General features: G+C 42.9%; 1 protein-coding gene across 1 annotated transcript in view; it reads left to right on the forward strand.

Annotated features, from left to right (window-relative positions):
- Positions 1 to 14,515, forward strand: part of SPRED2 (sprouty related EVH1 domain containing 2) — a 65,971-nt gene that overhangs the window by 29,645 nt on the left and 21,811 nt on the right. Inside the window, exons 2-4 of the mRNA XM_049801003.1 lie at positions 8,065 to 8,242; positions 9,575 to 9,743; positions 12,601 to 12,665. Of these exons, the coding sequence (XP_049656960.1) occupies positions 8,065 to 8,242; positions 9,575 to 9,743; positions 12,601 to 12,665 (412 nt within the window). The remainder of the gene's footprint in view (positions 1 to 8,064; positions 8,243 to 9,574; positions 9,744 to 12,600; positions 12,666 to 14,515) is intronic.

Here is a 14,515-nt window from a genome sequence, read left to right on the forward strand (position 1 = left end):
CAAAAATAGGAGGACTTGAGTGTGCAACTCTTGCCTGTACTGCATGCTGGCTTCATGAGCTGCAGGGTAAATTATTTAAATGCATTATCTTATTAAACTGATTTTTTTTGTTTTGCTGTTCCTTACAACTTTCCAAGACATACTGACATGTGCAGCTATAACAATTTGTTGCAGAATTGATCCATTAAACAATTTTGAATAAAAGTTCTTTTGTTTGGGGAGGGGGAGGTGGTGTTCTGTTTTGGGGTTGGGGTTTTTTTTTTGTTGTTTTGTTTTTGTTTTGTTTTAACAAACACCAAACCTGTAATTTGCAATCACTGAGAAAGCAGTCACCATGCAAAGCTGCAAGGAGGCTGGTCCTGAGGTAATTCAATTCTCCAGTGAGGAGGTTCACTGATTTTTTTTGAAGAGGTTTTATTAAATGGTTGCTCATTAAAAGTTGTGTTGTAAGCATGCATCCCAGTGGTGTCATGGCTGTCTTGTAGAAAAAAGTAATTTTTGGCGGTGTCTTTGTAACAACTTTTGCTGTGGGTTTCGATAGCTTTAACACAGCTTCAACAATATATTTTACATAGATTCTTCAATATGGCCATGAGTAGTAAATTAATATGTCCCTGATGCAGTTAGACTTTAATTTTAATTCAATTTTGTTTGTGTAGTAAGCTAATTTCTGGGGATAACCCTTAAAATCCGTGCACTTGAGCTGTCTCAGTGGATCTTCACTTGCACATCAGCGTATTTGCAAGCCTGATTTTTTCCCCTAAAAAGCCGCTTGCTGGTTCGTTTGGGGATTTGCTCATGTGTATGGCACTTTCTGGGGATAGCTGGGCAAGGCTGGTGCAAGAGGAGAGGTTATGCTGGCCGAAAAAAAGGGTTTAGCTCGTGCAGGGCTAAAACACCCAACCCTATAGCTGTGTGAATAGCACTTGTGTTACCCTGCCTGCACCAAACCCTGATGGTTTTTAACACCAGACCCGTAAGGAGTGAGGGCCGAGGGCCAGATCTGCAGCAGGAAATTGCTCTTGTCCCCTAGTTCGGTGCATCCAAATTAGTTGGAATGTTGCATTGTCAAAATGCACTGCAAGAGTTACTCTCACAGCAGAAGCTGATGCTCTTCTGTGTGTCATTTAAAAAAGGAAAAAATTGTACATATATAAAAGATATGAATATATAGAAAAAATCTCATATCTACATCATATATATTATGTATATATATTTATATATATATATAAAAATTAGTTTTCTGTGTAATTCCTGGAAGGATTTAAAATAATTACAGGATTATGAAATCCCATTTGAGCAAGTTAGGATAGAGCTGTTTCTCGTAAACTCAATAAAATCAGCCTTAAATGTTTAACAAACGTTTTGTTGAAAGGGTTCCTTTGTTCATCCTTGCCTCGACGTTCAAGGGAGATGTGGAGGCGGCCGGCTGGATTGTTGCAGGTGTCTTGGTTTTTTGAGAAGTCCTTTTCCTTCTGAAAAAAACAAACAAAACTGCTATTAATCTTTCCTGTGGAGGATTTTCAGATGAGCTACAGTGCTGGAAACAAACCCAGGCTTGCTGGGCACTGGCTGTAGAGGACCTGGCCCTTCTTTATTCTGCCTTTGGGGCTCTTCTAGACCCAGAAGAGCATCAAGGAACAAAAAATAAAATCAAAAGATGGTACTTTGGGTTTGCTCCAGCCTCCTGGAGCTGTGTTCCTTGCGTGAGGCCATGTGTCATATAGGAAGACAAGCTCTTGAGGGTTGAAGACACTTGAGCCTTTGAGCATCCCTGCTGCATCTAGGACCCTCTCAGTCCATCGCAGTGATCAGCCTGCTGGGTTGGGTTTTTTTACTGCACACAAGATTTTGGGCAGCACTCAGCCATCAGGAAAACCAATAACCTTTGTGCAAAACTACTTTTCTGGGGTGCTTTATGGGATGTGCAGGTAGGACTGTGCATGTCTTTTACTGGCAGTAATTTCCAAATCCTGCATGAGCGCTTCCTTTGGGGCAGGATTTTCCTTTTCCACCTTCTGTGTTGCTGTGGCTAACAGTGTTCTTGGACTTAATCCCCCGCCCCTTTTTTTCCCCTGAAATGGTCAGCATACAAGCTGAACACACGCTGCCAAACTCAGTTCAGCAGCCAGGCATGAACTAGGGAGTTGGAAGAGAAAACTCCTTTCCGTTTTTAGGGGGAAGCTGGGAGGAAATGTTAAATGCCAACAAAGTTATCTCATTTTGTTGAGACAGAGAGAAATGTCCTGAAATTGAGCTTGTAAGGTTAATAATGGTTTAAGATTAAGTGCTCCAGGACAGGGATATTGCAGGACTTGGCCAGCATCTCTGGAGCAAGGCATGTGGAGATAGAACTGTCTTGTATTTACTCCGACTGGGTGGAAACCAAAATTTCCCGGATGCCTTTATTTTGGTAGTATTGGATTTGAAAGGCAGAAGAATACAGGTTTCAAATTTGATATATTAGAGATGGGTTACAGGTACAGTGGTTCTGTGTTCCTGGTGTGATGCAGAGGTGAGGGCAAGGACAACTTCTGGGAGGTATTCCATGGTTTTCTACAGGTTCCATTTTATTGTTGGCTCTGATGAGGGGGGTGCAGATGGCTATTTTTTCTTGCTTATATTTAATGAAAAAGCATCAAACCTGCTGGAAATCTGAATGGTATCAAAATATCAATTTTATTTTACTGTGACTCTGTGCACGCAGAAATTTTCTTTCTAACAAAGTGAAAAGTTAGGGGTTTGAAGAACACTGGTTATAATCTGCAGGTACTTCACCCTTGCTAGAAGGTTCGCGAACCAAGCATCAGATCAAGAAAGTGGGACTTCAAAAATAGCAGTTTGTCATGACTTCCATTAAACTGCCACTGCTTTCTGGCACTGTGGGGTTAACTCCAGAGAGGATCCTTGCAATGTCATTTCCAGTGATCACCTGGGCAGAACAGGATGGCTTTAACTCCAGCTGTCAGATGAAGTAAGAGCACAGTGAAATACATCCAGCTCAGCTAAAGACAGGTTATGCCCCAGTAACTGTAAAGTTGAATTTGCATGGATCCATGCTAAACAGCCCAACCTCTGCTGCTGTTGCATTTGTAGCCTCCTGCTGTCCTTTTGGCTCTTCCCTGAAATCTGGGAATGTCAATGCATTAAAAACGGAAGTCCGTAATTTTGAAATTCGTTATATGCAATTACGTTTTTGTCCAAGATGTGAATCTCTCCTGGCCCTGTAAGCTGCAAGGTTGAGAAGGGAGGAAAATACTGAAGTGCCGTATGGCTGCATTAGCATGGAAGTTTCTAAGTTTATATTGTGGTCAACTAGCCTTGCTAGAGGAAGAAATATTACTGAATTATGGAACGTGTCTGGAAAGTTTTTTAGATGCTAAATGTGACTCAAAAGAAAGGAGTAAATGTGGTGGGTTGGACTACTTCCCCCCACCACCACCCCTTGGGATTTTTAAACATCTCATGGTATTTGCAGTTGCTGCGTTTTAAGCAAAGTGGAAAAGAAGAGCGGCTAGTGGAAGGGAGCTGTATATTTCGACCCTCCTTTTACAAAGGCACTGGTAAAATTAAAGCCTTAACTAATGAAGGAATTATTTGCCGTTTAGTCCTGGATGCGGGATTGCAGCTGTAAGCCCACACCAGGCGTACAAGACAACTCAGGGCTTTGTCCCCCACTGGTTTCACTGTGGTGCGGTTGCTGTAAGTGATGTGGCTGGATGGTGTTGGCTGGGCTTAATGATGCGGTTTATGCATGCTGGAAGAAAGCACTTATTTATCCATCTTAAATGTCACTTTTCTCTTAGACACAAATGCTTTGTAAAAGTTAGGCTATAGGTAATGCAACCATGGTTCAGTTATTGCAAAGGTAATCATGCAGTCACTTCTCGTTTAGAAAAATTCTCAATATCCTTCGGAGTAGCAATTATACACACACACACTTTTTAAATTATTTTTTTTATAGAGATATGTATGCACACCCACAAGCTACAATTTTTAAACAGCTCTCTTCCTTCCAATAAAAACAGCACGTGGTTTTCTGCGCTACCTTTACTCCCCAAGTTCATTATGTTTTTTTGCTCAGGGTGGGGCAGGCGAACAACCTGAAGCAGCCCTGGAACATGCTGGCTGGCTGCCATGCAGCTGGGTAATCCCTGCAGATACTTTCTTCTCAAGCTTTTAAGGCTGTTGAAGACAAATCTGTAGGGTTAAGACAGAAAAGTATTCCATTTAAGAACATAAGAATAGTTTGCATGAGACACGTAGCATGTAGGCCGTAAACCCAACAATTAGAGTGGTCTTAAAGTTTTAGGAAGCCAACAAAATGAGAGAACTAAGGCTTACTGCAGGGGTGTTTTTTTAGCAGTTTAATTTTTAAATATATGAAAGGCTTGCGTTATCTAATCTCAGTGGCAGTCGGTATCTCATTAATGGGAATGGACTAAATATTTTCACATACCTTATTAACCATTTCTCCTGGAATAGTCAAATTGCACAGTTGCCATGATAAAATTGCAGGTGCATGACTTCAACATGGTGGTTTTGCTGCTTCAGTGCACCAAGGTTTCAGCAGTCATGTGCACATGTGATTTGCCGATCTCTCCTTTGCTCCTGAGGATTTTGAAAGCTTGCAACCAGACAGAGCCTCTGTGCAGTCGCGTAAAATTAAATAGCAAAGAAAATAAACAGCTTTTATACTAAGGAAGCAAGGTCCTTATATGGACCAGAAATATTTGAGTACCTCCCAAGCACTTACCAACACTGGCATGAGGGAAAGAAGCATTGCCTATTCTAGGCTTGTGGATGGAAATGGCAGGCAAGATTTTGACATGGAAAACTGAAGGAAGCAGTATGTAGCCTTGAAAATTCAATGTGCAGCTTCTGAGTCCTAGTCTAATGACTAAACCAAGATGTCAAGCCCTAAAAAGCCTTAACCACCTCCTTTCCTTATGTTGGGAAACATGCACCTGTGGCTGGAGCCCAGTGGGAAGGGAGACAGGGCTTTCCAGCAACCGCAGCGTCACTGGTGACTTTTGATCGTGCAGGAAAGTGTGCCAAGGGATTACGTTAACAAAGCCAGAGGTCTGCTTACCTTGCCAAAGGTGAACCCTTCTGCTGGACAAGGGCCTTTTCTAATAGGGGAGCAGAGGTCTTTTTGCCATGGTAGCAGGGTGGAAACTAGGTTTTCTGGCTTGATACATTTAAGGAGGTAGCTCTTCAAGATGGGAAAAATGAAGTTTATGTGGTGTTCTCTTGGCACGTGGGTGAAATCGGTGGCTGTGGTGGCAGAGGTTGTAAGTGCCGTAGGTCACAGTATCAGTGTGGATATAAAGATGAAAACTGTATGACTGTGCCCCATCAGAATGTGAGTATAATGGGCAGGGATAGTAGTCAGGGGACCTAAATTTAATGTGTAGGCATCCACTAGTATTCAAATGTAATTATGAGCCTAGAGAAATCACCAAGAAGTGATGGAAACACAGATTATTGGTAGAAATCATAAAGTACTGAGTAGTAGCTGCTTTCTTATTTTTTCTTTAAGTTGATGATTCCTGCAGGAAACTAACTGAAGATGACAGTACTTTTGGGACAGCTGAAGGCTTAGGCTGCTGCCATAAAAGTGAACAGTAAATCCCGCAGGGAGCTGTATTTCCAGCGGCAATTTGCAAGAGTGGAAGGAGAAGCAGCAGTTTGTGTGGATGACTTTTGCGGGAGGATAGGAAGGAAGGTCTTACTGAGCAGTTCTGACTTCAGAAGAGAGCTTGAAGTTTAATGGGAGTTCCCCAGAAGTGAGAAGAGTTAAAAAGAAGTCCAGAAAGGATCCTTTTCTTTATCTGTTAATTGCTAATCCTTATAGCCCATACGGGAAAGTTACAATGGAGAAAACTAAAATTGTCTTGGATGGAAGCAGCTTAATTTTTGCACAGTAGGAAACTAGCTGAAGTATTTTGCTTAATTCTGACTGTCAGGAAGCTGAGAGTTTAAAGTTGCTACTGGTAAAACCTAGAAATGCATTTTCATCAAAAGATAAAAAGGTAACTGGATCTGTTTATAGACACACTTGCCCTTTTTCCTGTACCAGGATGCTGCTTTAAGGACTCGAGCAAAAATATTCTTTAAAATGTTGTTTCTCAGTTCTGTGAATGCTTTGCATGTGTCAGCTGTGGGACAGGCCATGTATCTAAGCATGCTGAAAAGCTTTTTATCAGACAGTGCAAAGTCCTTAGAGCAATAGGGGATGAACCTTAAGTGTCTGTGTACTGCCTTCATCGTGCAGGTCCAGTGGGAAAGTTGGTGTATCTATAAAATAAAGCCAGTGAAGAGAAAATTGCAGTGTGTGTTTTGCAAGATATGTCTAGCTACAGAAGAGATTAGCTGGTCCCAGGCACCTCTGTCCAGAAGATGCTCGATGCCTTCCTTGGTCTGTCCTCAAAAGTGCCTTCAAGTAGGATCCATGAGTCTGCTCACTTAGGTATTAAATATAATCTGCTTGTATCGGAAAAAGGGGAACTCAGACTTCAAGTATTAGCAGTTGGATTACAAAAGTGATGCAAAAATTATGCCTGAAAACAAGAGGTAGTTTTAGGTGCTGCAGGATGAAGAAAACTACCACTGCTTGTAATTTTGGGTAGAAAGGGCCTGTTCTCTTGTTATGTTGTACAGGATACTGGGAAAATGTCCAGATACAGAGCTTTCCTCCAGGAGGAATTTCTTTCTCTAAAGGATGATACCTGTCACTTTGAAAGGCCTCCTCTTGGAGCCCTCTGCGGGTTGAGCTTCCTCCTCCTAGTGAGCTCACCTGGTGGCCTGGAGATGGACAATTCCTGGGTGATTTTCTTTGCGCATCCTTTTTCTTAGCCCCTGTTGATGTTCCCAGTTTTGTCCAGGTTTGAGTGTCCTGCGGCACCTTTGTGGGCGCTGGCAGGTATCTCAGCAGCTCTGCAGCCGACAGTGCCATGGTCGTGCATGGTTGACGTGTAGCTGTGCCTTGGTGACCTCCCTGTGAGGGCGTCACGGCTGTCAGCGCTGTTCCTGAGCAGTCCCTGGGTTAATCAATGTCTAACACATGATGGGTTGCACTGAGCTGGGACTCAGCAGCAGCGTGAGGATAGAAAAGCTAACTTGCGTATTTCCCAGCAGCTCTGGGGTGGGGATAACCTGTTTTAGGTTGGAGTCTGTTGTGTGTCAGTCTGTTGTGTGTCCCATGCAAGGTGCATGGCTTTTGCTTACATCCTGTAGTGGCCTTTCTGCTCCCAAATGACACCCTCCCTGGTGATGTCCTCAGCAAATCCTGGAGCAGCTGCTCTGTGGAAACCCTGGGATGAGGCCTGGGTGAGCAGAGCCTCCTGCTGTGGGGCTCTTTTTTTGACCCCTTGCAATGGGCACCTGGATTATCCCCAAATCTCAGGTGCTTCTAGAATAGCTTCTTGTGAGGTTATGATGTGATGCCTTTGAATGCCCCTTGAAATGCCGGTGGAGCTGTTTTAAGGACATGGTGTAGTCCTGATGACCTGAACTGAGGTGGTCTCCATCTCCTTTTGTCTGAGGTACCATCTGGAGCCACGCTTGTGGTTTTTTTCCCATAAGGGTGTCCCAGTTACAAAGGAATTTGAGTGTTGTCTTCCAAAGCCCACTTTACTAATTTGATCACAAAAACCTTTAAACACCTCATTCATGGGTTATTTGAGCTCCACATGTTCTTCCAACACCTTGGACACCTGATGCCCCGATGCATCCCCTGTGGTTGGTGGCCTTGGGGTGCTGCTTGGCTCACCCAGCTCTCGGTCCCTGTCCTCAGCTGCACAAGGGAGAGAGTTGGTGGTTGTTCTGTATGTTGAAATCTGGAAACCCAATGGGTTCATTCCTTGCTCTTTGATGGGTCTCTTTCCTGTGGTGGCTCGAGTGGTCAAGGCTATCCGTCATGGACATGGACTTCCATCCTGGGCAGAAACTCTGTGTTGGGGCCAGATCAGTGCTGTCTAAATACTGCCCTCAAGAAAAATGCTCTGATGAGACTGTGTGATGCTCACAAAAGGTTTTGTTTTTGTTTTGTTACCATTGCAGTGACAGCTATATTGTGCGAGTCAAAGCTGTGGTTATGACCCGAGATGACTCCAGTGGGGGATGGTTGCCGCAAGAAGGAGGCGGTCTCAGTAGAGTTGGCGTCTGCAAGGTCACGTACCCAGAGGGCAATGGAAGAAGTGGATTTCTAATCCATGGTGAAAGGCAGAAAGACAAACTGGTAATAGACCCTAATTCAACTTTTGTCTGTTCTTATAATGAGAATTATCCCAAATCTATTGCTATTGTATTCTTGTACAAGTTTTTTTTTTTAAAACATAAAAAACAGGCATGTGCAGATAGTGCCAGAATGGAAAAAACAAACCCATCCTCATCTAGAATTGCCATCTTTTGCTATCTAGATTGGCGTGCTGCCACCTGGAAGGAGCAGGTAAATTTTCAACATCCATGTGCAAAGACCCCCTTTGATGATTGAAAAAGGGCCTCTGTTTTTTTTCTAAGATGTAGCAGGGGTAAGTGAGAAGTGAATTGAAGTGTAAAGAACCCATGAAGCCAGTCACATTGGACTGAGTAATGGAGTGCAAGCCTTTAGAACAGCCATGAATTATTTATGCTGCGTGCCGTTCAAGGTTTGAACAAGCAGAGTGAGAATATGAAGACAAGTTGTCTCTTATGAATTGACGCACTCAGTTTCTCCTGGTAGCTGTTTATCTAAAAAGGAACTCTCTTTTTTACCTGCACAAATCAAATTAATAAAGCCTTTTCCCTATTTCCAGGGTCTGTTTTAGGTGTTATAGTTTGTTATGTTGTTTCTATATATTTGATTCTTGTGATATTCACTCTTGTGAAAAGATGGGCTAGCTTAAAAATAACGCTACCTGCACAGGCTCTGCTAACTCAGTATTTGGGCAACATTGAGTCAGAAATGATCTTGCTTTCAAGAAGACTGGCATTTTAAAGCTGTTTCAAGTACAGTTTTTCTTTTGCAATACTATTTTGCTTAGGATGGTTTTTTTGACAACTATTTGGGAGCTGTGCTTATGGTTTTGGGGGCCGGAGTAAGACTAACAAGCCATTCCTGTTCTCCCTGAGCATCACTCTAGAGATGGTTTTTGGAACAGGAGAGCTTGAGATAAGTGCCTGGCTGGGTATGAGAGAGTTAAAAAAAGGTGAGGGGAGTGTTACAGCACCTCCTAAATCTGCTGCTGGTGGATAAAATTTCTGTTGAGCAAAATTATTGAGGGAAGAGGTTCTCCCTCCACCTGAGCCCCCGCTATCTGTAACCTGTGCTACGCTGGGTCTGGGTCCAAAATAGGCTCCTGGGGTAGGGAGCAAGCACCTACTCAAAGCACAAGCAAAAGTTGAATGTTCAATGGTTATGAGAACAATTACGGTGTCTGGTGTTTATTAGTCATCGTTTGGTAGGGAAGGATGTTTCCCTACACGAGACATGACTTGGCTTTCTTTTGGGTCTGGGCTGAGATGGTGCCATCTGTGTCCTTGGGGTGGGAAAAGTGACTTTGCTCCTCTTCTGGGGCTTGCGCCCTCCCAGGTGGTGCTGGAGTGCTTTGTGAAGAAGGACCTGGTGTACACGAAGGCAAACCCCACCTTTCACCACTGGAAAGTCGACAACAGAAAGTTCGGGCTCACTTTTCAAAGCCCTGCTGATGCTCGAGCCTTCGACAGAGGAGTGAGGAAAGCCATTGAGGACCTCATTGAAGGTACCGCGACGCGTGGTGGCAGTCACTCCAACCCTTGGAAGAGTGGGGAACTGGTTTTGAGTCATGGAGCTGGGAAGAGAGATGGGTTTAAAATCAGTTCTTGAGCTTGGACATCTCTTGTGCATGTGTCCAAGTGTAGCCGGGTGCTTTCCCTGTGCTGAGCAAGCCTCAGCTTTTAAGAACTGAGTTTTCTCATCTGTTAAGGCAAGAAGGGATTTCAGTCCAAGTATGTTCCAATCCTATCTGGCCTGGTCTGTCCAGACTTCCCCCCTTTAATTATCATTGAGTGTGTTATTACTGCTTTTTTTGACAGGCTTTGGTTTCATGCTAGCAATAGTAATTCAAACAGCCCAGGCTCTTCTTTATATGCAGCCGAATCTCATCTTACTGAGTCTTTGTTAAATCCTAGTATGAATTCCTGCCTGGAGTTGAATAAAACTTTGTTTTGTTTTTGGTTTTTTTGCAGTAATTAGTTTTGTCTGCGTCCGCGTAGTTGAATGGTAGTTCTTGAAGACTTTGTTGTGTTTCTGGGTTTTTTTTTTAATTCTGTAAAAAATGCCTTTGAATTGCCTGTGCTTTGAAGTTGTCATAAATTTTTCCTTTTCACATTTCATTGCAATCAGGCAATCATAATACAGCTATAATTTAATAGTACTTTATTTTAATGAAATTTGATTCTTCATGGGTTTTTTGCTTAATGTTTTTTAACCATGCCACTTTATGTAGGGACATAGTGGTCCAAAGCCTTTCTCCCTCTCACCTGCTGTGACTGGGATGTTTTTATATACAGATGGTATTATTTTTTTGAGGCTACTAGCTCAAATATATATACATATGTGTATTCTTTTTGAGGACATTAGTCCCATAAGACAGCTTAACGTTCTGGATGCCCTGTCCTTGCATTAACATGGAAATGGTAGATACTGGGGGAGAATTAATCCCCCAGGCTTCTCTCCTGGTAAATACCTCATCAGTTAGAGGAAGCACCTTCTCAACTAGTTATTCATTTGCTTTTTCCTGTGCCATTAATGTGAACAAGTTACAGCTAGGCCTTCCTTTTTCTTCTTCTTGCTTGGTAAAACTGGGAAGCATTTTGAGTCGTAAAAGTGATGTTTTGTATAAGTGGCATGGGATTGTGCAAAGTTTCAACAGATAATAACTCGGCTGTATTGAGTAGTACTTTGGAGATGCTGGTATGTGGCAACTCCTGTTCTGCTCTTTCTGATCCATTTTACAGTGAAGGTATTTAAAATCAAGTTCTGCTGTATCTCAGATACTTCAAAATCAGCAAATCTATGTTTACCCCATTAACAGCACAGACTGATCCTCATGAATGTGTTCCTCCTTAAATTCCAAATAAGGCTTTCTGAAAGAAAAGCAGTAACTGGCTCATGCACACACAGCGTTGTGCAGTGGATTTCATTTATCGTACATTTTTTGTTCACATAGTTGATCAAATTTAGCAGGTAATATTAAGCATAACTATGTGCATTCGAAACTTCACTTTGTGAAATTGCAGCTTTATTATTAATATTTAACCGATACTTTGTTCCCTGTAGCATCAGAAGTATAGAAGTCTTGTGCACAAGTACAGCAATCCTATGCAGCTCTGTAGAGCGTCTAGATTTTTTACTTTTAAAGCTAATGTAGCAAATGGCACAAATGTTTTCATGTTACTTAGCGTTTTAAGTGGGCTTTCACACTTAGCTCTGCACATCTTCGTGATGAGGCAACTGAGAGCAGCCAGGGCTGGTGCAGATAGCATTATATAAAGCACATTATTTTTAAAAATTTCCAGAATGAAGGTGGTACAAACCGTTCAACTATTTTAGTTAGGGATGTGATGTGGCCCTAATTCAGTATAACAGTGGGCTTACATTTAAAAAAAAAAAAAAAAGCCTTTGGCTTGGGGTTTCTCCCCCCACCAGAGCACCTTTCTGCACCCACCCTCCTTGGCAGCCTCATGGCGGGTGAAGCCACCTGGGAAGGGGGTTCGGGATCCCTAGCTGGGGATAGGGAAAGGGGTCACCCCCTTTTAGCCACAGCATGAATTTACTGCCAAGTCCAGCAATGACGTATGCTGCCCTCCCTGCTGCCCCTGTGCGATGTGGGTGCTGACCAGGCTTTCAAGTGGCTCTGGAGGGGGACACCCGCAGGGTGGGGAAAGAGGTTGGAGGAAAGTTTTTTTTAATGTGATTTCCCACTTCTCCAGATGATTACCATGTAATTAATGAGAACTGCACCCCAGTATTTTGCTCTTGTCCATGGTATTTACACATTTCAGATCCTTTCAAATACTTTGCTTACATTGTGCAAGGTTGTTCTCTGAGAAACAGCTGATAACAGAGAAGACCTCTATAATATATAACAACTTCTGAAGCTAGAAGAAGAAAAAAAACCCAATCTAGTTCTTCATTGTCAAAGTGATGTGTTGTTTTTTTTTAAATAAAAAGTAATTTCCCCCCAGATTTAGGAAATACATGAAGAATAACTCATATATAGGGTTTCTTGACAGCTGAGGATCTGGTCTTGAGCACTGATTAGTATGTAGTTTTACTGTTCTTCAGAAAGGAAAGTCTTCTGTAATTGGAAATGTTAACTGCTATTTTTAACATAGTTAATTAGCATTGGCAGCCGTGCAGTTGCGTGTCAAGAAACACTTTCAGATTTTACCCTTCCAACCCAGCTACCAGGAGGTGATTTTTTTTCTTCCTTAATTTGAGCCCCTCTTTTACACATCTACAACATAAAGTTGTGAGAATCCAAATGTTTATCAGCCTAATAAAAAAAAAAAAGTTGCATAGAAATGTCGTGTGTTTAAAAAGCTGTTGGTTTTTTGTTTGTTTTTTTTTCCTAGGGTCTACAACTTCCTCATCAACGCTTCACAATGAGGCTGAGGTTGGCGATGACGATGTCTTCACTGTAAGTACATGTCACCTGAGGTTGTTCTCCTTTATGCTCCAGTTTGCATGGTCCAGTTGGAAAGGCTTTTCTTTTTATGCCTCAGGGTTGGCTTCCAGCCATCTCCATGTTTGGCCAGTGGGTGTATTTTATCTGGTGGAAGTTTATCCTCTACAGAAGGTAAAGCCTTGGGTTTCTGTTGGCCTCCCGTCTCCACGTGAAAAGCATGGCAGAGCAGATGTTGTCAGGGCTAGAAGTGAGTTAATAATAACTCTCAAATTTCCTATGTCTTGGCCTGAGTGGTGCACACACCTCTTAATACCTCTCTTTCTGTCCTTAAGAAGCTTCCCACAGACTCAAGTGGGTGGCTGCTACTCAGGTGCATACTCAAGGAAATAAGATTTTGAATTGCAGTTGTTAACAAAAGCCAACTTTTAAGTGTTTTGCCTATGTATGAAATGTGGAAAGTTAAAACAAGTGTTTTTCAGCTGGAGGAAGGCACAGTAGCATGCCATCTACCTAACCAGTGGTGACTTAAGTAGGAGTGACTTGCTTGTATTTAATTTGTGGTAATGTCTAAAATGTGTTTTGGAGATTTTCTGAAGCAGAAGAAGCTGCTGTCCTTGCTATACTCGCACATTTTAAAAGAGAAGGGAAAAATAATTGTCACATGAAATTTTAATCCAGTCATGGATATTCCATGGACTGAAAACAAGATGCTCACAACGAATACTTTATTAAATTTATTTGCTCAGCTCCAATCGCAAACCCCCCCACACATGCATACATGTGTTAGTTGTATTATAAATGCCCTCCTTGTTCCACAGTGCAAGTGGGGCCTGGATGGCAGAAGGGCAGAAGGTGGGATGTCCTCAGCGCAGCAGTGGCAAACTCAAAGTCGTCTTTGAGATACTTCGCTGCATCTTTAGGGTGAATGTGTAAAAACTGAGGACAGGCATCAAGCTGTTTGAAAATGGGCACCGGGAACCATGCAAAGCCAAAACGTGTTTTTGAGGGTGATGTTTTGCTGGTATGGGACCACGGCAAGTTCCCTGCTGTGTTTTGACCAGATCCTCCTGACGGCTGGCATGTTGTCCGCATCTGTCCTTTTGTCACGGCTCCGGGAGACAAACAACAGCAGGCAGGGTTAAAAGGTGACTTCCTGCACTCCACAGCAAAACTATCATTAGCAGCTGCTTCCCAACTACCTGCCAGAAGTGATTTATAGGCACTGGGATGGGATGGACCCAGGGGGAGGCACTGCTGGAGCCAGAGCAGTTTCCTGATTTGTGCTGTTTTGTCCCCAAATTCACCAGGTGAGCCTTGCTCTGCTGGGGATGGATGGTCATGCTGGACATGCGTGTGGCTCTTCTGTGCTTGTCAGAAAGGGGATGACCATTGAAATGTACCTTGGGCGGGTGTGTGCCAGCTCTCGCTGGGTTAGACATGGAAATACTCAGTGTTAAAGCAGTGAAAAGTAGCCTGTGGAAATGGGAAAGGACGTTTTTGCTAAAAGCCAACTGGCTGACATTTAGGGACCTGGGAGTTCTCCTGCATTTCTCCACAAGCTCAGTCTTGTGGTTGAGTGTTGATTTTTAAACTTGTAGGGTGCTTTTTACTGGGAGGAAGAGGTTGTGCCTTTAAGTGGGTGTTGCTTTACATTGGGAAAGTTGGATGAATGGTGCCCCAGTTGCGTCAAAATCACTCAAACTCCTGCATTCAAAGTGAAGAGCCAAAACTGCAAGAGATTTTTCCCCCCTACTTGACCCCAGGGAGGTGACAGATAACCCCCTGCCATACAGATATTTATTGGTAGGGTGCTTGGCGGAAAAGGAGGAACAAGCTACTTGATAGCCTTAGCAAGAAGGGAA

Source organism: Accipiter gentilis, chromosome 5 (genome assembly GCF_929443795.1).
Source record: "Accipiter gentilis chromosome 5, bAccGen1.1, whole genome shotgun sequence".
NCBI lineage: Eukaryota > Metazoa > Chordata > Aves > Accipitriformes > Accipitridae > Astur > Astur gentilis.